The sequence below is a fragment of the Barbus barbus genome (genome assembly GCF_936440315.1).
Source record: "Barbus barbus genome assembly, chromosome: 46".
NCBI lineage: Eukaryota > Metazoa > Chordata > Actinopteri > Cypriniformes > Cyprinidae > Barbus > Barbus barbus.
The window spans coordinates 21450724-21475807 of NC_136724.1; the positions used below are offsets into that span (position 1 = coordinate 21450724).

Genomic DNA, 25084 nt, shown 5'->3' on the forward strand with positions numbered 1-25084 from the left:
CAAATTCTACTTTCTTCACCATTCCTCAAAAATACATGTATGCTTGAGAACGTGTACTGTAGATTATGTATCTTCATGTGTAATATTTTCCCATGACAAAAATGACTAGTAGGACAGGGTGTTTGTGTGTAATCACAGTCTCATCTTCACCCTTTAAAACTGCATATTTCAGCTATTATCACCTTTAATTACTCTGTTTATGTTGTTATGCTTCTTAGAAATACTTTGACTTTCATATCGGCTCACTCAAATAACAATATCACCATTTTTCCATCTCAGTTGTTTGTCCCATAGAGCTCTATGGTCTCATAAACATCTTAGAAGTAACATTTAATAGAAATTAGTGTTTTAATGACACATAATAGAATTCCATAACACTCTGGAGCTATAATATCTGAGCAATAATAACAAGTTAATTTAACCTCCAAGACCTCATGACTAATTTCACAACTGCACACAAACAAAGAAACTTAAAGACATTTAACATTGCTGCTTCCTGATCAATGGTAATTAAATGCAAACTACATCTACATTGTAGAGATGAAATATACCCAGATAAAATATGAGGTTTACTTCAGGCTAAAGTAAGCAAAATAACCCCAAGCGGCCCAACAGGCTCATCCACATTTGTAATGTCTCATATATATGTCACACACCCATGAGCCGAGAAAATAGTTGTAGTTTTCAGTTTAAATGTCTATAGTTTTAAGTCTACACTGTTTTCTGCCTGTGAGACCAACGCATTTTTGCACATTTCAGGGAAACTGTGTTTATGATTTCTTTGTTGTGGATTTCGACAGTGGCTTTCGGTTACAGGCCACATGTGGAAGCCCTGCCCACTTCATCTATGTGAGTTTAGCTCGTACCTTTCCACCTCAAACCATTTATATGATCGCCCTGATAACATCTGCTGTTTCCTCTGACATGAAGTAGAACCAGAATGCTGCCGAATTAAGCAGTGAGAGAAGTAATGGAAGGAGACAGGCAAATCTGAAAGAAGTTGAGAAGAGGACGAGACCAAGAGTTTGGAGCTTGTTACAGTATAATAATGGCCTTTATTGAAAAGGGTCAAAAGAAGACCTACATTTCAACATTCAGGTTTGATCTGAAGTCTTCAGCAGCGTTGGACGTGCCGAGGAGAACAGAGAATGGAACCAAGCCGACGAACAGAGAGGAGAGCTGTCTGAAATCAGGGAAATCAGGTGAGATATTTCTGCCTTGACACATAATTCCCTAGACGAATCATCTTTAAACTTTTTAAAGAGATATTTATAGGGAATGTTTCCTTGTCAAAATGTTTAAAATAAGTATTTTCTGCTAACCAAGGTTGCATTTTGTAATCAAAACTACAGTAAATATTGTGAAATATTATTAGAATTTGAATATATGTTATTATTCCTGTGATCAAATCTGAATTTTCAGCATCATTACTCCGGTTTTCAGTGTCACATGATCCTTCAGAAATCATATATAGGCTGATATGCTGCTCAAGAAACATTTCTGATTATTATCAATGTGGAAAATAGTTTTGCTGCTTCATATTTTTGTGACCGGGATTCTGAATTGAATCGAAATTTCAAAAAGAACAGCATTTATTTGAAATGGGAATGTTTTGTAATGATATAAATGTCTTTACCGTTGCTTTTGATGAATGTGATTGATGTGCTTGTGCATACACAGAAAGTGAAATCATAACTATATTTTACCTGATGTGTTTCGATACTTGTGCAATTAAAATAAAAAATTATTAAATATTTTCTAACAGAAACTGCTGACACAGGGAAAAAATCTCCTACTATCTCCCTGTACACAGAAAAGAGGAGACCAGGTATGTATCTTAAGTTACAAACTACAGACGCACATACATGGTAGGTTAATTATTTAACTATTTAATACTTAAAAATGTTTTTAATGAACAACAGTGATTTATTCATGTGAATGTTTATATCCTTCTGATGCCTTTTGAATAAAAATGCACTATTGTAAAGGCTAAACTGTGTTTATATCACATGTCAGTGCAGTGCAGAATGTGGGATTGGAAACAGATTTCTATCAATTGAATTCAGACGGTGTCGTTTTATGCCTGTAGCCAATCACACAAGCCTTTAAGAAGCTACTTAAACCACAGTGCTACTTCCATCTGTGCATCAGTAGACTCTGTTTCTGTTGTCCAGGTGCTGTAGCTGAGTTTTTGGACCCCCAGCAGCAGGTTGTGGTTTGTGTTGGAGGAACCGCTCGACTGCTCTGTCGTTTCAGAAGCTCTGGGCCTGTGGCTTCCTGCTGGATTCATGACTCTGAAAAGGTCCGAGTAGTTTGTGAGGCTTTAGTGGAATGTGTATTTAATTAATGATTCTCCCCACCTGTGCATGTGAACTTCAGAACTGACTTCATGAATCCACCACAAAACAACTCCTTATTTGAAATTCATTGCGCAAAAATCAAGAGAAACACTTGTTTGATATTTTTAGTGTGGATATTTTGTCGTTAGGTTGTGTTAGAAGGACCGCGAGTGTGTGTGACGAACACCAGCAGTAGCAGCACCCTGGTTCTCTCAGACGTTCTTCCTGTAGATGTGGGAAGTTATTCCCTTTTTGTTCGGAACCGAGGAGGCACAGCTCACTGGACCATAGGCCTCAGTGTCATTTGTAAGATCTGAAATTAATCTAATCTGTCTATATCTATGGTGATGGCATGACCGCTAATAATCAAATTGCCTTTTTGTTCTCATTTGAGTTGTTTTAATATTTATATACTGTTTTAGTATTTATTAATGTTTTTAATTATATTTTCTTTTTTTAGTTTTAGAAATGTAGTTTTATTCATTTTATTATTTCCATTAAGCTTTATTTTTTTTTAATTGGATTTTTTTTTTTTTTTTTTTTTTTTACATTTTTAATTTTATTTCTAGTTCAAGTTTTTGAAATTGTATGTACTTATAATTTTTAATAGTTTCAAAATTTATATTTTTTAATTGGCTTTTTATTTATTTTTTTAGTTTACGTTGTAATGTGCATGCCTTTTGTAATTTCTGTTTGGCTTTTTATTTTTTGAATTTGAGCTTTTTTGTATTTTCAGGCTTTATTTTAAGTTACAGAAATTGTGCTCGTCATATATCTATCTATCTATAGTGAACAAAATTATAAACGCAACACTTCTGTTTTTGCCCCCATTTTTCATGAGCTGAACTCAGAGATGTAAGACCTTCTATGTACACAAAAGGCCCATTTCTCTCAAATATTGTTCACAAATCTGTCTAAATCTGTGTTAGCGAGCGCTTCTCCTTTGCAGAGATAATCCATCCACCTCACAATATATAAATATATAACTAATTAAAAAAAATATATAGAATCTTTTTTTTTTTTTTTTTTACTTCCAATAACCTTGCTTCTCATTCACTTTCTATTTCTCCCCAGCTCGTCCAGACCCTCCAGCCTCGTGTCCGTTCGTGTCCCAGTTGACCCGCACATCTCTGGTTCTGTCCTGGTCTGGGCCGTGTTTTGACGGAGGTTCTGCCATCACAGGCTACGTGGTGGAGTTTAAGAGGCTGGACCAAACTGAGCCCAGCAACTGGACTGAACTCATTAACCAGTGTCCGAACACCTCGTATCTGGTCCGCTCTTGTCTGGACCCGCAGGGACAGTATCGCTTCAGAGTACGAGCCTGTAACACAGTGGGAGTCAGTGATCCCGGCGAGGAGTCGGACTGCATTAAGATGAACACTGCAGGTAGATAGATGCCTTAAACCACTTTAAGCTACAGTGCTATTCTTAATGTTTCTGTAGAATATAGTATATGTAGTGTGTACAGTCTGCAAATTATGTATGCACGGAATATATATTTATAAATATTACGTAATATTTTTTTTGAATGTGTAAAAAAAAAAAATACATGCATGTAGAAAGCTAGTGTTTCTTTTTGAAGTCAGTCACGCTCAAGCAAGGGAATAAAGCAAGATTAATGTTACAGGTGAGCCACAACAGGAAGTGACCTCATATGTGGAGGTTGTGCCTGACACAACACACAAAGCCAGGGATCATTATCATGTTCATGAAAAACTGGGAGTGTGAGTATCAGCCATCATATAAATTAAGTCTAAAATTTATATTTATCTCAAACATAGTCATCTTATCCCTCTACAGGGGGAAGTTTGGGGAGGTGTACAGGATGACCCATAAGCAGACGGGTCGGGTGTATGCTGGGAAATTCTACCGGGCCCGTGTCTCCAGAGAGAAAATGGCAGCACGTCAAGAAATCAAATTGATGAATGAACTACATCACCCAAAGCTAGTGCAGTGTCTCGCAGCCTACGACACCCCGTCTGAGATAGTCATGATTCTGGAGTAGTGAGAGAATCCATACGTCTCTTTAAAGTGATCCGTGAAATGGCTTTTGCTAATATACACTCAAACTACATATCTAACTCTGAAACTGTTGTACATGAATTTTCTCTTATCCATTAACATTCATTTTAATTTACAATGTTGATGTTACGGGAAATATTAGGTTTTTAAATATTTAAAAAGTGCATTTAATTTAAAGGCTAGAATGCTCCTCATAATGAGCTTGTTTTCAATTTTAGAATTGAAAATTTAAATTTCAAAGTAGTCGAACTGTAGCTTCAATTTAATTTTATTTTTTTACCTGCCAAAAATCTTACTTAAGTCATAACTTTTGTATAAAAATGAACCCAACATGCATTTCTAACCCGTAATTGTTCTGCCTCATTGAAGTATTGCAGGTGGGGAGTTGTTTGAATGGATAGTAGATGAGAACTTCGAGCACACCGAACCCAACAGTGTGAACTACATGCGTCAGATCCTGGAAGGAATCCAGTATATCCATAGCAAACGCATAGTTCACCTCGATCTGAAGCCGGAGAACATTGTCTGTGTGAACAGCGCTGGGTCGCTCATAAAGATCATTGACTTTGGATTGGCCTGCAAACTGGGTGAGTGATTCATTTTAAGTGCTTCTTTTTCTTTTTTTTCCCCCCCAAAGCGAGTGAAACCATTTGAGTCAAAGTACGAAAAAAATCCCCAATTTAATTCCAAAGTAGAAACTTTATTTCTCTTATTCATTTGAATAAATCTAGATACACTGCAGTACTGTGCATTCACCCCCGTCTGGTTTCAGTGTGTTATGTTGGGAAAGAGCCACATGAGATGTCCTTTTGGGCATTCCCACTGAATCCGAATCAGACTCCCGGATGTTAACGTTTTAAATTCCAGAACCGGCTCTCCACACTGATGGCAGGTTCTGAACAGTCCCTTCAAACTGGATTTGTTGACCCATTTTCTTTCCTTCTGATCTACTATTCCTCTTGTCCCTGAAATGGGATCAGATGCGGCATCAGACAAAGATCTCATGGCGTTTAAACGTTCCTCCAATCGCAGGGCAGTCTGTGCGAGTTCAGCCTACGAGACAGAAAATAATCAGTGAGCAGTTTGGACTCCTTTGACTGAAGTGCTGATCCTAAAAACATTTGATCAAAAGGCTTACTAAATGCTTAAATATTTTCATCGACTAATTACCCCGGATGAGTTAGTGAATATTGAAGGAAAAGCGGCTGACAATTGTCCAGCATACATTAATTCCATAGTAGGTCAGATATTTACTCAACTGTCCATTTTGACCAACCTTTCTTTCCTCCCAGTGCACTGCACTGTCTTCCTCTGTAGTTGTGCTTGAAGATGAACTCTGCTCCATCATACGGTTTCGTTCCTCAGTGTAACCTATCCTGTCATCTGGGTCAAATCCATGCTCTATTAGTCGTTCAGGCTGTGCTTCTTTATCCTACATGGAAGAAAATGGTGACGTACAAAATTATAATGCAGAATACAATTGTGTATGGTTGCTAAAACTTAATATTTAACGTCAATTTCCTATGATGAGCAGTTAAGTCACCTTTCTTTATATAGCACTTTTAACAAAGCTTGTCAAAGCAGCTTTACAGTATTAAATATGAAAATGGTGTCAATAATGCAAAAGCAGTCACAGTATGTTAATCATTTTAAAATTTGCATGTGGCTCATCTAATTAACCTGTCAATTTAAAGTTTTGAATCAAGTTTGCAATTCAAATCTAATTCCAAATTAAAGGCAAATGAGATCAATTAGCTTTGTTTCTTTATTTAACAAGATTTTACCATAATAGGAATGACCATTTAGTTAAGTCTTTTGAATTTCTGGCAAAAATAAAATGGGAATTAAACTTTTTTTAAATAAGTTTATAAACTCTAAAACAGCACAAGAATGGCTGAAGATAACTACAAAAAATTGTGAAGAGTGTTATAATTGGATTGAAGCTTAATTATTTGCAGAAGAATCTGGGAGGAGAAATAAAATAACTAGGATCAACGAATTTCAAAAAAGTACTGCACTGGAAAGCACTGTAATAATGGAGAAACTCGCATGATATGTGAGCACTTACTGGTTGATATGGCTGTAAGGGAGGAAGGTCATAGCGGATCCCAAGGACCTCCATGTTTGTGGACTGGGGATCTGGACTAGGCACGGATTCAGTGTCTGACTGGGAGTCCCAACTGGGCTGAGGGGAATTCCTCAGAATCTCCTGTTTATGTTTGAGAGTATTTTGTATCAGATGCAGCGTAAACCAAATGTTTATGATCTAACAGGTTGACGAGTTACTGTAAAAAACATGTAATATTTGGCATAGGTTGACTGACCCAACAAACCATCCATTGTACAAGTGTCGTATTAATTTTTACAGGTTATTTAATCTCAATGGCAAACAATTACCTGAATGTACATGCCCTACATACCTCAGTTTGTGGTGCAGATGCAAATGTTGATTTCCGGGGTCTTCCTCTCTTTCTCAGAGACGTATTGGATTTGTCTTGCCAAAGATGCCCACCACACACCCTTAATAAACAAAAATGAGTAAATGCAAAAATAAGTTGCAATAAACAAGCAAATTAGGCAAAACTTATACTAGGGGGAAAAACTACACTTTGTACTTCCCATTAGCTGCAATTCTAAAAATATTTCAATGCCATAAAACGAAGACTACTGAAGTACATCTTGAAAGGAAATACCATTTCAGTTTACCTACTTCATTTCACGTGTAGAGTGTTATTTGCCATTTTCTTTTAGTTAATTGCTAACAAAATTTTACAATGTCTTAATGAAAATGTCTGTGTATTTTTCCAGTGTAGGACTAAAACTCAAAATTGCCACTGTTGCCTCTGTCTTGCTCAGTTGGGAACACTTAATTTCTAGTGATTTTATCAATTTGATTTCACAGATGCCATTTAAACTGAGCTAGACCATGACATCTCTGAATTCAATAATGCAATTCCATTAACTGAAAATTGAGTGTTGGAAATCAGTGTGACTTTATCATAGCTGAAGCAAACGCCAATAAGATTGCAAAACATGCGAAGATGACACAAGCCTATTCAACACAAGTTGTGTGAAACGAAGCAAAATCAAAGTTGCTCGCCTATCAAGAAGAAACAAAGCAACCTCGGCGTCTGATTGCAGGCCTTCTCTCTCCTTCAGTTTTCTCCAGCGCTGGAAAGATGCTCCGATATTTATACGGGTCCTACCTCTTGCCTGATCGTAACCCCTCTTTTTAATGCTTTGTTCCACAGATATTATTCTTCTTTTTATCTGCCATCTCTCGATCTATAGTCGATCTGCTAATATCCGTCCTGTCCAGTGGAGAGGGGTATAAACCGAGATCGGAGCCAGCTCCAAATGGGTTGTGCCTTGTAAATATGCCCTATAACCTACCCTCCCTCTTGGAGCTGCCCAACCTTCTTGCGGCATAAGTCCCTCCCACTTTGAGAGAAGTCCCTCCCACTTGGAGGTCTCCGGGCTGTATACTTGGTCCAGTGTGCACTGACTCTCCTCCCTATCTTTATTAGACACGCCCCTTACTGCTGATTGGCTGCTAGTGTTTTGGGACCAAGTCCGACACGGTAGTAAAAAGCGTTTTATTTATTTTTAATTCACCTTTAACTTAAAGCTGAAGTCCGTAACTTTTAAATTTATATTTTTTATTATTTGTATAAGGAGCGAGTACAACGCGAGTCCATTTTCCAAACTGTTTTTGTTTTATCCTGAATCACTATGGTACACCTATAAGTTGTTTTTATATTTTTATTCGGACTATTTTAGACGGGTTCTGGTAGGAACTGCTTTGAAGTAGCACAGTACCTGCGTAATTCAACACGGACAAACCGAAGTAGTTCCGGCTACAATGTTCTTCCGCAAGACTCCTGCATCAGTTAACCAACTTTATCGAATTACTTGCCCATCAAGGAGAAAATTAGCCTACTCCGCATTCGTCTTAAAACCTTTGTCTATTTTAAGCTGTCTCCATTTCTCAAACGCATCTCCAATATTTATTCTGCTTTTATTATAACGTTGTTGATCATAAAGTTTTTTTTGGATGGATGTCGAGGCCTTTTAGGATGGGCAGAAAGTTATATTTCCCGCTCTGAACCCTTTCATTTCCCAGCTTCCATGATTGAAATGAAATGCGCTGTTTCCCGCCAACTGGCAACCCGGGGTGCCGAAATACAATTGGCTACACTGACAGTGGGCGGGTTTCACAAACTAAAACACAATTCTTTACCTGTCCAGCAGATAACAAGCAACCTCCATGTCATTCTTCATGCCTTTCTCCGCTTTCAGCGCTTTCCATCTGGAATAGGCCCCTCCGATGTTTACTCTGTTTTTCTGTCTCAGTCTGTCTCTTTCTCTCTTCTTAACGTCAGACTTCTTTCGCTTCTTTGGCAGAGTTTGTAGTGTCTCTGCGGTTAATGCATAACAGTGATCCATTTCCTCTTCTGAACTGAAGTCCTGGCTGATCAGTGATGAATCACTCCCAGTCTCCTAAAACAAACCATCTGATGTAAATTACACTATTGTAGTTAATGCAATATGGGAAGTCATGGCCTAATGGTTAGAGAGTCGGACTCGTAATCCAAAGGTTGCGGGTTCGAGTCTCGGCAGGGATTGTAGGTGGGGGGAGTGAATGTCCAGCGCTCTCTCCACCCTCAATACCACGACTGAGGTGCCCTTGAGCAAGGCACCGAACCCCCAACTGCTCCCTGGGCGCCGCAGCATAAATGGCTGCCCACTGCTCCGGGTGTGTGTTCACTGTGTGTGTGTGTTCACTGCTGTGTGTGTGCACTTTGGATGGGTTAAATGCAGAGCACGAATTCTGAGTATGGGTCATCATACTTGGCCGTATATCACTTCACTTCATACAACGATTTTAAAACTACAATTAACACAAATGTATGCATACCTCAGTTTTTGGTAAATAAATAACAGGCACAGCTGTATTTGTAAGATATCGTAGTGCCTTTCCCTCATCTAATCTGAAATCGTCTTATGAAAAATGTTCACTGCACAATCTCATGTGCTTGAAGTACCGAACTGATAAAGTAATATCCCGAGGAACAGCCAGCAGCCAAAGATTGTTCACTGGAAATCTGTGAGAAGTCAGGCTCGCTAATGCACTCTTACGTGCTCTCAATTTTTGCTTTAAGTTCTTGCATCCTGGAAATGCACGCTTGTGCACCATCTTTTAAAAATGAACCAGGATCCAAAGCAAAATGTCGAAAGAAACGCACGGAACTTCCAGGATCATCTTTCTTGTGTAGTAGCAACTACAACATTTAAAGGTGCGTTTCCGCCAGCTACTGCACTGGAGTGTGGACCAGAGCTATGGATTTACTCTTTAATGCCATTTTTGACTGGAATTTGAGGTCTCCCTCAGAGAAAGGATTTCTGACCGCTAGTTGCAGCGTCAGCCAATGAGCAAATATAAAGTTTGTGGTATAGACTATAAGTGTTTTTGAAAAGGTTTAAATCAGACAATACAAGCGGTTCGTTTTGTGGGGACCCTATAAAAATTATTTGCATATCTTCTGGGATTGTCCTCGCGCACACAATTTTGGATTGAATTCTCTAATGATATTAATCGCAATGTGCTCCAGGGTTTCTCTTTAAGGATATACTGTTTTGGCTTGAATATACAAAAAGATCAAATTAATTAATTATTAACGCATTACTAGCAAAATTTAATTCACCACAGTAAATTCACTCAAAATCCTTCATTAAAAAAAAAAAAAAAAGAGGTTTAACAGTATATCTCAACTTTTTTTGTTACTATAGTAGACAATATTTGAAGTGGATCAAAAAAGTTCACCAAAGTTAGATGAGAACAACTTTGAAAGGTTTTGATCCACTTCAAATGTTGACTATCTTCCAAGAATCTTAAAGCTTTTAAAACCAGTCAATTTATTTCATCTTTTTAATCTCTTTTTGTTAAAGCTTTCGTTTTGTATTATTTTTTTAATTTGTTTTAATGGTTATATACATGGATAAACGGTGCTTTGACCGCCTATGAGACAGAAAATAATCAGTGAGCAGTTTGGACTCCTTTGACTGAACTGCTGATCCTAAAAACATTTGATCAAAAGGCTTACTAAATGCTTAAATATTTTCATCGACTAATTACCCCGGATGAGTTAGTGAATATTGAAGGAAAAGCGGCTGACAATTGTCCAGCATACATTAATTCCATAGTAGGTCAGATATTTACTCAACTGTCCATTTTGACCAACCTTTCTTTCCTCCCAGTGCACTGCACTGTCTTCCTCTGTAGTTGTGCTTGAAGATGAACTCTGCTCCATCATACGGTTTCGTTCCGCAGTGTAACCTATCCTGTCATCTGGGTCAAATCCATGCTCTATTAGTCGTTCAGGCTGTGCTTCTTTATCCTACATGGAAGAAAATGGTGACGTACAAAATTATAATGCAGAATACAATTGTGTATGGTTGCTAAAACTTAATATTTAACATCAATTTCCTATGATGAGCAGTTAAGTCACCTTTCTTTATATAGCACTTTTAACAAAGCTTGTCAAAGCAGCTTTACAGTATTAAATATGAAAATAGTGTCAATAATGCAAAAGCAGTCACAGTATGTTAATCATTTTAAAATTTGCATGTGGCTCATCTAATTAACCTGTCAATTTAAAGTTTTGAATCAAGTTTGCAATTCAAATCTAATTCCAAATTAAAGGCAAATGAGATCAATTAGCTTTGTTTCTTTATTTAACAAGATTTTACCATAATAGGAATGACCATTTAGTTAAGTCTTTTGAATTTCTGGCAAAAATAAAATGGGAATTAAACTTTTTAAAATAAGTTTATAAACTCTAAAACAGCACAAGAATGGCTGAAGATAACTACAAAAAATTGTGAAGAGTGTTATAATTGGATTGAAGCTTAATTATTTGCAGAAGAATCTGGGAGGAGAAATAAAATAACTAGGATCAACGAATTTCAAAAAAGTACTGCACTGGAAAGCACTGTAATAATGGAGAAACTCACATGATATGTGAGCACTTACTGGTTGATATGGCTGTAAGGGAGGAAGGTCATAGCGGATCCCAAGGACCTCCATGTTTGTGGACTGGGGATCTGGACTAGGCACGGATTCAGTGTCTGACTGGGAGTCCCAACTGGGCTGAGGGGAATTCCTCAGAATCTCCTGTTTATGTTTGAGAGTATTTTGTATCAGATGCAGCGTAAACCAAATGTTTATGATCTAACAGGTTGACGAGTTACTATAAAAAACATTTGGCATAGGTTGACTGACCCAACAAACCATCCATTGTACAAGTGTCGTATTAATTTTTACAGGTTATTTAATCTCAATGGCAAACAATTACCTGAATGTACATGCCCTACATACCTCAGTTTGTGGTGCAGATGCAAATGTTGATTTCCGGGGTCTTCCTCTCTTTCTCAGAGACGCATTGGATTTGTCTTGCCAAAGATGCCCACCACACACCCTTAATAAACAAAAATGAGTAAACGCAAAAATAAGTTGCAAATTAGGCAAAACTTATACTAGGGGGAAAAGCTACACTTTGTACTTCCCATTAGCTGCAATTCTAAAAATATTTCAATGCCATAAAACGAAGACTACTGAAGTACATCTTGAAAGGAAATACCATTTCAGTTTACCTACTTCATTTCACGTGTAAAGTGTTATTTGCCATTTCTTTAGTTAATTGCTAATAAAATTTTACAATGTCTATGTATTTTTCCAGTGTAGGACTAAAACTCAAAATTGCCACTGTTGCCTCTGTCTTGCTCAGTTGGGAACACTTAATTTCTAGTGATTTTATCAATTTGATTTCACAGATGCCATTTAAACTGAGCTAGACAATGACATCTCTGAATTCAATAATGCAATTCCATTAACTGAAAATTGAGTGTTGGAAATCAGTGTGACTTTATCATAGCTGAAGCAAACGCCAATAAGAACCCTGAACCCTTTCATTTCCCAGCTTCCATGATTGAAATGAAATGCGCTGTTTCCCGCCAACTGGCAACCCGGGGTGCCGAAATACAATTGGCTACACTGACAGTGGGCGGGTTTCACAAACTAAAACACAATTCTTTACCTGTCCAGCAGATAACAAGCAACCTCCATGTCATTCTTCATGCCTTTCTCCGCTTTCAGCGCTTTCCATCTGGAATAGGCCCCTCCGATGTTTACTCTGTTTTTCTGTCTCAGTCTGTCTCTTTCTCTCTTCTTAACATCGGACTTCTTTCGCTTCTTTGGCAGAGTTTGTAGTGTCTCTGCGGTTAATGCATAACAGTGATCCATTTTCTCTTCTGAACAGAAGTCCTGGCTGATCAGTGATGAATCACTCCCAGTCTCCTAAAACAAACCATCTGATGTAAATTACACTATTGTAGTTAATGCAATATGGGAAGTCATGGCCTAATGGTTAGAGAGTCGGACTCGTAATCCAAAGGTTGCGGGTTCGAGTCTCGGCAGGGATTGTAGGTGGGGGGAGTGAATGTCCAGCGCTCTCTCCACCCTCAATACCACGACTGAGGTGCCCTTGAGCAAGGCACCGAACCCCCAACTGCTCCCCGGGCGCCGCAGCATAAATGGCTGCCCACTGCTCCGGGTGTGTGTTCACGGTGTGTGTGTGTTCACTGCTGTGTGTGTGCACTTTGGATGGGTTAAATGCAGAGCACGAATTCTGAGTATGGGTCACCATACTTGGCCGTATATCACTTCACTTCATACAACGATTTTAAAACTACAATTAACACAAATGTATGCATACCTCAGTTTTTGGTAAATAAATGACAGGAACAGCTGTATTTGTAAGATATCGTAGTGCCTTTCCCTCATCTAATCTGAAATCGTCTTATGAAAAATGTTCACTGCTCAATCTCATGTGCTTGAAGTACCGAACTGATAAAGTAATATCCCGAGGAACAGCCAGCAGCCAAAGATTGTTCACTGGAAATCTGTGAGAAGTCAGGCTCGCTAATGCACTCTTACGTGCTCTCAATTTTTGCTTTAAGTTCTTGCATCCTGGAAATGCACGCTTGTGCACCATCTTTTAAAAATGAACCAGGATCCAAAGCAAAATGTCGAAAGAAACGCACGGAACTTCCAGGATCATCTTTCTTGTGTAGTAGCAACTACAACATTTAAAGGTGCGTTTCCGCCAGCTACTGCACTGGAGTGTGGACCAGAGCTATGGATTTACTCTTTAATGCCATTTTTGACTGGAATTTGAGGTCTCCCTCAGGGAAAGGATTTCTGACCGCTAGTTGCAGCGTCAGCCAATGAGCAAATATAAAGTTTGTGGTATAGACTATAAGTGTTTTTGAAAAGGTTTAAATCAGACAATACAAGCGGTTCTTTTTGTGGGGACCCTATAAAAATTATTTGCATATCTTCTGGGATTGTCCTCGCGCACACAATTTTGGATTGAATTCTCTAATGATATTAATCGCAATGTGCTCCAGGGTTTCTCTTTAAGGATATACTGTTTTGGCTTGAATATACAAAAAGATCAAATTAATTAATTATTAACGCATTACTAGCAAAATTTAATTCACCACAGTAAATTCACTCAAAATCCTTCATTTAAAAAAAAAAAAAAAGAGGTTTAACAGTATATCAACTTTTTTTGTTACTATAGTAGACAATATTTGAAGTGGATCAAAAAAGTTCACCAAAGTTAGATGAGAACAACTTTGAAAGGTTTTGATCCACTTCAAATGTTGACTATCTTCCAAGAATCTTAAAGCTTTTAAAACCAGTCAATTTATTTCATCTTTTTAATCTCTTTTTGTTAAAGCTTTCGTTTTGTATTATTATTTTTTTTAATGGTTATATACATGGATAAACGGTGCTTTGCATGTAATGTCACCTTTTTGTACGCAATGTTGATATTTTCTGTACTCTTATCTTTGGTACCTTGGCATTAATAAAAAGAAAAAACCGACCAAAAGTTCTCACACCGGTCTGGACATTTCCACGCCCATAAACATGATGCGGCGCAAAACGAAACGTGATTGGTTGCTTTACCTGTCATTCATATGGCCTTTTAAAGCGGTCAACAAGGTTTTGCTGCCTGAGTGACGGTCTGGAGACTACTATAATTATTATAAGCACACAAGGCAACTTACACTCGTTGGTGAGCACGTACCGCCGACGATAGCAGATGGATGAAGGACGGGGCTGGAGATGGTCGGTTCTGCCCCATTGACCAGTAACAGCGGATTCTCAGTGAATCCCAGTTGTCTCCGATGATAGTTTTTAAAGCTATCCGGTGTAAAATGTTCACTGCAGAGGCGGGTGTTGGTGGTGATCCTCAGCTCTCCATCAAGGTGGCTCTTCACAAAGTTAATCCACCTCTTCCTAATATCATCGTTTTTAGGAAATTTAAATAAGGAGGCCGATCTGTGTTGTAAACTATCGCAACCAGGAAATATGCATTTACGTGATGCAGGCATATCTAGCTAGAAAACTGCAGGCTTGCTAAAGCGCTCTAGTTATTAGTGTTGGGGGAGGAGCCATGCTCAGGGGCTCCAGTGCGTCATCGAGACATGATTTCAGGCCCGCCCTAAAAATCCTGAACAAAAACTCCTCAGTTCAGTTCTGCATAGTTCAGTCTTTGTAACGTGTTTTCAGTAATAGAATCAGTTCTCTGAATCGCTTACACTGATTAATGTAGAAATGTTGATCAAACTCTGGTAGCAAGGGCATATTTGCATATGCCTTGTCTAATTTAGGACAAAACCTTATTTTGTGCTGCTGATAACTTGAGGATTGATATCACATCTTGGAGTTTCAGTATATAAACAGGACTAAATCCCGTGGGATTAATTGTCAACAAATTAACACTGAAAAACTGTCCATCTTCATATAAAATACAAAACTCACTTTTCATATGGATGACTTTTATGTAAAATGTTTAGACGTTTATTTTTGTCATAATTTTCAGAGCCTGGTAAACATCTGATGGTCTTACATGGGACTCCAGAGTTTGTGGCCCCAGAGGTTATCAATTATGAGCCTGTAGATCTGGCCACTGACATGTGGAGCATCGGCGTCATCTGCTACATCCTGTAAGGGCACCGAATGAAGCAGCTTATGGATGACACCTTGATTCTATTGACTAATATGCGTGTTTGTGGTCGATGTAATGCATTTCCTTTTCCACTGTTTCCCAGACTGAGTGGCAAGTCTCCATTCCAGGGAAACAGCGATGCCGAGACCTTCGCTCTGGTTACTGCAGCGCAGTGGGAGTTTGACCCTGAGAGTTTCGACGACATAACCCATGAGGCCAAAGATTTCATCAGCGGCCTGCTGAGGAAGGATAAGAGGTGAATGAAGGAATGTGACTCGAAATTAGCATAGTCACATCATCCATGTTTTACTATATTCTGCTAATGATCTGTAACATGATATTTTAGTATAATTGACAATATTATTATAGTTTTTATTAGTGCTAGGCAATGATTAATCACATCCAAAAAGTTTGTTTATATAATTTGTACTGTGTATATTTAGACACACACATACAATATATATTTAAAAAAATATTTAGGTGTATTTACATTTGATTTATTTTATATAAATAATACATGTACACACACAAACACTTTTATTTTGGATGCGATTAATCATTGCCCAGCACTAGTTTTTAATATTTTCTTTCCTGTTTTTGTTTTTTAATTGGGTTTATGTCTGTAGTTATTTAAATTTCAGTTTTGGCTGAAATTTCAAGCAGCTGAAATTTGTAACTTTTATATCAGCTAACTTTTTTTTTTTATTGGTTTATTTAGCTGTAATAACTTTTTATATATTTGTAATCTGTTCATTTCTGTCTTGTTAATTAATTGACCATTTTCAGTCCACAGTCATGCAAAATAGATCAAGTTATTTAAGCATCGTATTCTATTTGTAGAATGTTTTATTTAATTTTTACGCTCCTAGAACAAGATTATCCTGTGAGAAAGCTTTAGCTCATCCCTGGATAGCCTTGTTTGAAGACTCAAACTCCAGATCAACCAAATCCCTAAATAAAGAGAAGATGAGAAAGTTCCTGGCCCGACAGAAATGGAAGGTATTAAGAGGTTATTGGCTTTCAGCTGATTTAGTATGCCCGATGGCTTTCACTGATGGAAGTTCCTTAAGGCTGTCATCAGAATTGCTTGTTTACCTCTTTGGGAAACTGCTAATCATGTACGTATCGGTTCTATCTTGCAGAAAACTGGTAAAGCCCTGCTCGCACTGACAAGGATGGCTCACTGGAGCAAATCTGATGGACGGCTGTCTCCCATTTCTGTAGATGGTAAGACCCACGAGAACCTGTTTGTCCAACAAATGAAGTGTTCAAAGCCATTATACGTTACTTTTGCAACTGCTTGGCTAGTGGCACAAAAGTGACTTTCCCCTGCAACTACCCGAGAATGATTCATTTGTCCTCTCATGGTGTCTCTGTCACCTGTATTTTCAGCGAACGCTCTGGGGACAGAGGCCGAACAAGCTGTGGCATCTCTGGAAAATCAGTTGCGGAGTGAACCACGTTTCCATCAAGCCCTGCACGACCTCACTGAGAGCTGCGGAGCCACAGTGCACCTGGCCTGTACAATACAAGGTACCCATGTCAGTCTTGATGGGCGAGTCTGGGTTTGGCGGATGCTGGGAATTAAACTACAAACTACTGCATCCAAGCACATTTTCAAGATCCTCCTGCAGTAGAAGTTTGTGATTGGACCATAATTCACTGAAATGACTTATGTTTGCAGGATATCCTGACCCTGAAGTGGTTTGGCTGTTTGAAGAAGCGCCACTGGAGAAAAACGGACTAGTTCAGATGAATTATGATCAGGCTGGCACTTGCACACTCACCCTTGCTCAAGTACAACCAGGGGATTCTGGGATCTACAAATGCTGTGCATCCAACAGTCTGGGACAGGCGCTGTGCTCTGCCAGACTCACCGTGCAACTCTAGAGCACCAAATCTACAATGTTAAGCTTGAAGAAAACGGGATTTCTTAAGCGAAACTGAGAGAACGTTAGGAACCATGTGCAAAAATGATGCTGAAACAAAAGTACTTTCCATATGTTTGATGTCACTAGAAGCTGTTGAATTGTTCTGTTGTTGGTTTTTAAGACACAATTTACTCCACAGTCACGTTAGTTTCAAGAACATTTTCCCTGGTGTGAAGTTTTAGCCATCATTTACTAATTGAGATGTTTGAGCTTTTTTTTTTTTTTTTCTCTACAGAACCCAGACATGGTTTGATTCTGCTTAATTTATGACACAGTTTTTAAGAGTTTAATTGGTTGTACATGCATATGTGTATATATAAAGATTAAAGTTTTATGAAATGAAGGTTTTATTTTTAATTGGTAGTTTAAAACAATTGCTCACTTACATCTAAAGTCATTTTGTAAATTTGCATTCGATCACTGACAAGTTGGTCTATTATGGGTTAACCTGACATTCATTTTCAACTTTGGTCTTCAGGAGGCACAATATAGACTAATAACCATCTTTTCTCTTTCAGAATAAGCACAATTTACACTACGATCAAGACCAAAGCCTTTTCCACTGAAACTGCAGTTACAAAAATCCATAAATGGCAGTGTGACAACGGAGTATGACAACATTTCTGACAAGAGGTACAAAAAAAAAAGTTAAACTGCATATTGCAGGTCTATTGAAAGTCCTTTTTAAGGGGTTTTCTGTCCCAAACCTCTTCCAGCACACTAGAAGAGCCAGATAAGAACTGATACTGGCTCATTTATTTATAAAGGTTACAAATAGTAAATGATTTAAAAAAAAAAAAAAAACCCCGCTGTCACATGTTTCTGAACTGATCAAGTAAGGAAAACCATCACTAAATTCTGAAAATGTTGAAATCTGGTTGTATTCATATTGACGTCTGTCTCAGGGTGAAGATCTGGTTGTTTCTTGTGTCTTCTGAATCCGCTGCTGTAATAGAGTCCAGGCTTTCAACACCTGAGAAAACACACATACATCAATTAGCCACATGTTTTGAGGTTAATAAAGCACATCATCCATAGAGTCTCTCCTGATCCGGTGTGTGTACCTGTCTCTGAGTAACGTCAGGTTCCCACAGTGTGCACAGCACTACGTTAGCATGTTCTATCAGCTTTGCATTCGGCCACTGGCTCTTCAATCTCCTCAAGGCATCTTCCTCCTTCACACCGTCACGCTGGACTATACGCTTCACTGCCTGAGACCAAAACAGATTTAACACATCTAGAATATCCTAATATTGTTATATACAGTAGTCAACATTTGAAGTGGATCAAAAAAGTTAATCAAAGTTGGCCTAAGACAAGAACACATTTTGGTTTTAGGACAACATTGATGAAAGGTTTTGATCCACTTCAAATGTTGACCTGTATACAGTGGGGTGCAAAGTCTACTACATGTGAAATTGTTCATCTATATATTTTTTTAAAGAAATTAATAGTAAGGATGCCTTAAATTGCTCAAAAGTGACAGTAGTTACATGCTGTTATTTTGAACTTCGTATTCATCAAAAATATATATCACGGTTTCCACAAAAATAAGCATCACTATTTTCAACATTGATAATATTAAATGTTTCTTGAGCAGCGTATTAGAATGATTTCTGAAGGATCATGTGACACTGAAGACTGGAGTAATGATACTGAAAATACAGCTTTGCATCACAGGAATAAATTATACTTTAAAATATATTCCAATAGAAAACGGCTGTTTTAAATTGACAATTTTACTGTATTTTTAATCAAATAAATGTAGCCTTTGTGAGCATTAGAGACTTCTTTCAACAACATTAAAAAACCTTATTGAATTGTGCACATCTGAAATATTTCATATATATATCAGGCTCTTTGTTTTCAAGTGTTCTAAATGTTATTTTCAAATTTAAATCGGATTTTGAATCCCAGAATGTGGTCTCAAACTTTAGAAAACCGTGTGTGTCTATTTGAAAGCTTTAGTACCTCTTCCTCTGGGATGGTGGCCACCCAAACCTCATGCACCAAATATGTCCATCCGGCCTCGAGCAACACTGCTGCATCCACCACACAGACACTCTTACCTGAAAACAGGAAGCGAGAATTAATCACAAGTAAAACAGAAAAAGCTCAGCAAGAGCATGAGAAGAAAGTGATTAATGCTTCACCCTGTTCTTTTGCTTGCTCTATTCCTTTCTTCACCAGCAGAGCAATCTCCGGCCACACGATGTCTGTCAGAGCTTTCAGACGCTCCTGGAAAACAAACACAAAAACTATACGAACAGGATTGAATCAATGTGTTCCGAATTCAATCATATTCACCTGCTGAGTTAAATTACCTGGTTTCCAAATACTTTTCCACCCAGTACTCGTCTATTAATGCTCTTGTCCTCATTAAGAATATCTGACAGTAAAAACACAAACAGTTTTCACATTTAAAACTGCAGAATCCAGTATAAACTAGATTCATTCAGTGACTATAAATGTCTCGTCTCCATACCTGGGCCAAACTCCTGGACGACCTTATGATAAGCGGATGTTCCCGGCAGGTACGCCTCGTGACCGAGCTGATCGCAGTCGATTCGCACGGCGCCGAGACCCTCCAGTCTGTGTGCTATAGAGCTCTTTCCTGACCCGCTGCCGCCCGTCAGACCAATCACAAACGGAGTCAGAGGAAGATCCGGCTGCGGCTGCAAACACAAGAACAGCAAATTAAACCAATACTAAGAGCTTTTGTACGTTTGTGAAACTACATCAAGTTAAAATGTTAATGCTGGGTGAAACGTTACAATATATAACATCACATATGATAAAATTAGCATTATTTATAAGATTTTAAAGTTTGGGGTCAGTGAGATTTCCACAGATATATGAAGCAGCACAACAGTTTTTAAACACTGATAATAAGAAGAAATGTTTCTTGAACAGCAATGATTTCTGAAGGGTCATGTGACACTGAAGACTGGTGTAATGATGCTGAAAATTCAGCTTTGCATCACAGGAATAAATTATATTTTAATATATATTCAAATAGGAAACAGTTATATTAAATCGTAATAATATTTCACAGTATTACTGTTTTTATTGTATTTTTGATCAAACAACCACAGCCTTGGTGAGCAGAAGAGACTTCTTTAAAAAAAAAAATCACCACATGATGAATGGTACTTTATATGAATAAATATATAATCTCTGAAAAGAGCAGCGATAGAGAAAGCAATAGCAGCTGAGCTAAATCATGCATCACATGATCAACATGCACATGACTAAATGGCCTTCATTAAATTACACATGACTCTTTAAATGAATGTCTGAAGACTCAGTGATACGGAGGTCTGTCAGTCTTTTTGTTTAACAAAAGTTTTGTGTACACAATCCAGTAAAATTGCCTAAGACTTCATCTATGTAACAATTCATCCTGAATAATAACACTATTCACCAAGTCCTCTTTTCAGTATTCAGTATATTCCAGTAAGGTTTAAAAATGCATAAATATAACAGGCATGGACTAATGCATGATGTTTTGATCAATAGACGAAGTGCATTATGTGATTGTGGAATTGTAAGTGCTGGTGAATATGAACAAGAGAGCGGGATGTTCGTACAGATGGAGGTTTGAGCAGCGTGCCCAGCAATCTTGTTCTCAGGCTGGAGGAACTGATCTTCTCCTCCTCGATGTCAGCACGATGGGCGTCTTTCAACAGCTGGATCTCGTACAGAACCAGTTCAGCCAATCCCTGCACAGAAAACATCACTTAATCACATACTATAAACAAATGAATGACCAAATAATGTTGAAATGTGGACAACAGCAAAGTCCAAACGAACTGGGGTCACTATGGTCACAAGCACTGAATTCACGTGGATAATTAAGTTCAAAGTTCACAGATTTATAGTTTATGGCTTACTGAGGATTAAACATTTGAGGGGTGATGATAAATCCACATTAAGGTGACAGAGCCAAAGACTTTCACATATAAGCTTTATAATCAATAAACTAACATTATATAATTATATTATAAACTACCGTTCAAAGTTTTTTTTTTAATCTTACTGACCCTAACCTTTTGAACAGTAGTGTATATATGTTTTATTATAAAAAAAAACATTTTGAGCTACTGTATATCAAGGTTGTGGTTCTCTGGTCTAACGATAAAGATTTTTATAGGCACTGAATAACGTTCTCACATTTTCCAAACGCTTCCTGTTGACAGCTTCACCCCCTTTCCTCGTCTCCTCGCTGACCACAATGCACTGCAGCTCAGGGTCGCTTATGGAGGGGCCGAAGGGGTCGGAGAGAGGAACGATTTCGTACTTGAGCGATGGTTTTACATCGTTCAGAAAGTCCTGGAGCTTCTGCAAACGCTGATCGTACGGCTCTATCAACTCCTTCAAGACCTTATCTACACAAAAATCAGGACACATTTAAGAAATCACTACAAAATTAGACTTTTTTTCCAGGCCAAACTGTTTTGTCACATTTTCAAGTGGTTTATCACTTGATAACAACGGTGACGAAACATCTCAAACTTTACTAGATATTCATCCAGATACCAAATAACCACGTAGACAAATTTATAAAGCATTTTAGAGTTGCTTTGAACAGATTTGGGGAAATTTAGCATTTCATCAATTGCACACCAATGGATCCTCTGCAATGAATGGGTGCCGTCAAAATGAGAGTCCAAACAGCTGATAAAAACATCACAATAATCCACACAACTCCGGTCCATAAATTAATGTCTTGTGAAGCGAAAAGCTTCATGTTTGTAAGAAACAAATCCACCATTAAGACATTTTTAACTTCAAACTCTTGCTTCCGGGTAAAATAAAGTTCAGAATACTGCTTTCTCCAGTGAAAGCAAAATGTCTTAATGATGGATTTTTTCTTATAAACTTGCATCTTTCTGTTTCTCAAGATGTTAATTGATGGACTGGAGTGGTGTGGATTATTGTTTTTATCAGCTGTTTGGACTCTCATTCTGACGGCACCCATTCACTGCACTGGTAAGCAAGTAATGTAATGCTAAATTTCTCCAAATCTGTTTCAATGAAGAAACACAATCATCTACATCTTGAATGGCCAAATTTTAATTTTGGGAAAAACTATTCCTTTAAAGATTTCTAGAGGGTCTCCACTTACTTTTTAGTAGTTCCTGGTCACACACACCAATGACAAAGCGTCTGTTGGCCATCAGACAGGAAATATTCAGCAGGGTCTTGTGGGCGCCATGCAGACGGTCAAAAGTGCCGCCAACCACCACATCACTGAACGTCTCTAAAGGTTTTAACTGTGCACCTCTTTCTCCTCCTCTATCATCATCTTCCTTAACCTCTTTTATTCGTGGGTACAAAAGCACAGATGAGAGACTCGGCTTGCAGATGTAGCAGTGACCAGCGTACTTCTGCAAGCACTGGGTGACCAGCGAAGACTGGCCTGAATCCTGGATGGGGAAGTCTGTGAGCACTACTTCTGGCGAGTGGGACAGTGTCTGTGGGGTGGGAAAAGGGCCGTTGTTTCCGCTCAATGCCGCAGATTGGGCGCGGACGTTACTGAGCAGCACCCTGACGTCAAGGTGCGCGCAAATGTCAGCGGCGTTGCTGTAAAGGTGGGAGATGAGAGCGCAGAGATCCACCACGGGAGGGATGTAGGCGGGCCGCACCTGCCCACCTGTGCCCAGGTTGAGGCCGGGGTGGAGATGGACGTAAAGTGTGCGCTCAACCACCTGGGCGGCAGACGTGAGGACAGGCGCGATGCGGAGAGGGAGGACGTGTAACGGAGACGTAAGGACCAGGATACCGGTGCTGAACATGGACATGATGGTGCCTTTATGATCTGAGGTGCTGAAAGATATAATACAGATTAGTGCTGTCAAACGATCCAAAATAAAGGTTTTGGTTTACACAATATATGTGTGTGTACTGTGTATACTTATTATGTATATATAAATACACACACATACAGTATATATTTTGAAAATATTGTTAACGTATATATTTATATAAATGTAATTTATATTATATATAAATATATTTAATGTATAAACATAACATATTTTCCTTAAATATAAACATGCATGTGCGTGTATTTATATATACATAATAAATATACACAGTACACACACATATATTACGCAAACAAAAAACTTTTATTTTGAATTCGATTAATTATGAATTACTCATAAAATTTGATTAATCATTTGACTGCACTAACACAGATCTGATTAAAAATAACACATGATTTATACTTATGCAATTGCACAAACCTGTGAAAATGTATAACTTGAATTCACAGAATGTGCATACAAAATCTGCCAAATGAATAAATGTAATAAATATGCAATTATGTATCTTGGACTGTTATTTATGCACATATTGCAACTTTAAATTGTTTTAAGGACTTGTAATTTGTAAGTACACACATGCATAGTTTCTACCTTATTCTGTTATTTTGAGAACTGAGCTAAAAGACAAAGAATTCTGATCTTCAAATAGAATTGAAATAAGAACAGAATGGAAATAACACTGATTTCTAAAATCTTTGTTCTTGCACTTTGTTTAAATTACTATAATTAATCTAAAATTATCCTAATAATTAAAACAAAAAGAATCTATACAAAATACAGCTATTATATGTATCATGCAAGGTTTGATTAAATTAATTCAATAAAATATTAGAAAAAATACCATAATAATTAGAATCATTAAGACTTTGATTAATTCAATAAAACCCAGCAAAACTACTCCAATAATTCAAATAAAGAAGAATCTTAAAAAATATAGCACTTATATGTATCCTGCACATTTTGAAATAATGAAACATGAAAAAAAATACCATAATAATTACAATAACGCAGAGTTTAATTAATTCAATAAGACATGACTAAAATTACAATAATTAGAATAGAATTGACATATCACTCTCAAAAGTGGAACTTTTTATCACAATTAAAACATTTCAATAATTACTCTTATATTTAGTATTAAATCGAAAATAATAGAACATACAAATTTTACACACACACACACACGCAGATACATTCAAGAACTTCCTTGAATTATTTAATAATTAACAGTAGCTACAGACGTTGATAAATTGTTTGTCTCTTATATTTATCCATAAATGATTCCAGATTAGTGAAAAACAACACAGCTGATCCGGAACAGCACACTGTGACGCCAGACTACTTAAGCAAAACCTACCTGAGGATATTCTGCTGATCAGGGTGTTGAGAAATGCTAAACGTGGAATAATATTGCAGAAGACAACTGTCTGGTATCAGGCTTCGTCATAATGACTATATAAAAAAACAATGTTTTGCTTAGCAGAGCGAACTCACGTCCAGTTGACCTAGACGGCCATGTGCTGGAATACTGACTGATGATTGGCTGATAGAGGGAGTTCCTGCCTCAATGAATCATGGGAAATGTAGTTTTTAGCAGCTTTCAATTCCTCCATCCCTGTGAACTCATTTTATGTCGCCAAACACGAACATTTCTCATCTTATCATTGTAAATTATTTATATTATTCAATAATTGAGTATCTTTGATATGAAAAGCAATTTTTTTTACACATTTTACATTTGTGCCTCATGTTTTGTGTCTACAATTAAAAAAAAACAGAAGACTACATAACTGCATAATATTGTATAGTAAGTTTTTCTGTACCTGATATAATGAAATTCATGCTTTTATCAGCATAAAAATGTTATTCCTGAAATAAACCCA

The 25084-nt window shown here is 37.6% G+C and overlaps 3 protein-coding genes across 3 annotated transcripts; 1 reads left to right on the forward strand and 2 right to left on the reverse strand.

Moving 5' to 3' along the window:
• Positions 1-872: 872 nt before the first annotated feature.
• Positions 873-17718, forward strand: LOC306864859 (myosin light chain kinase, smooth muscle-like). Its single transcript, XM_079409116.1, has 14 exons — positions 873-1202; positions 1766-1828; positions 2175-2302; positions 2489-2645; positions 3414-3725; positions 3967-4063; positions 4140-4343; positions 4731-4948; positions 15314-15437; positions 15543-15695; positions 16309-16438; positions 16582-16666; positions 16832-16972; positions 17124-17718. Exons 1-14 carry the CDS (start codon positions 1049-1051, stop codon positions 17327-17329), a joined length of 2172 nt encoding a protein of 723 aa, XP_079265242.1. The 5' UTR covers positions 873-1048; the 3' UTR covers positions 17330-17718.
• Positions 5044-14854, reverse strand: LOC306864860 (uncharacterized protein). Its single transcript, XM_079409117.1, has 10 exons — positions 14496-14854; positions 12458-12717; positions 11740-11839; positions 11395-11535; positions 10604-10759; positions 8602-8861; positions 6782-6881; positions 6430-6570; positions 5638-5793; positions 5044-5414 (listed from the first exon to the last, which is right to left on the reverse strand). The coding sequence occupies exons 1-10, from the start codon at positions 14820-14822 to the stop codon at positions 5130-5132; spliced, it is 1926 nt and encodes a 641-aa protein (XP_079265243.1). The 5' UTR covers positions 14823-14854; the 3' UTR covers positions 5044-5129.
• coasy (CoA synthase) lies at positions 17598-24735 on the reverse strand. Its single transcript, XM_079409119.1, has 10 exons — positions 24559-24735; positions 22499-23199; positions 21544-21758; positions 20961-21092; positions 19856-20045; positions 19695-19759; positions 19524-19608; positions 19342-19439; positions 18435-18581; positions 17598-18343 (listed from the first exon to the last, which is right to left on the reverse strand). The coding sequence occupies exons 2-10, from the start codon at positions 23172-23174 to the stop codon at positions 18272-18274; spliced, it is 1680 nt and encodes a 559-aa protein (XP_079265245.1). The 5' UTR covers positions 23175-23199; positions 24559-24735; the 3' UTR covers positions 17598-18271.
• Between the last annotated feature and the right edge of the window lie 349 nt (positions 24736-25084).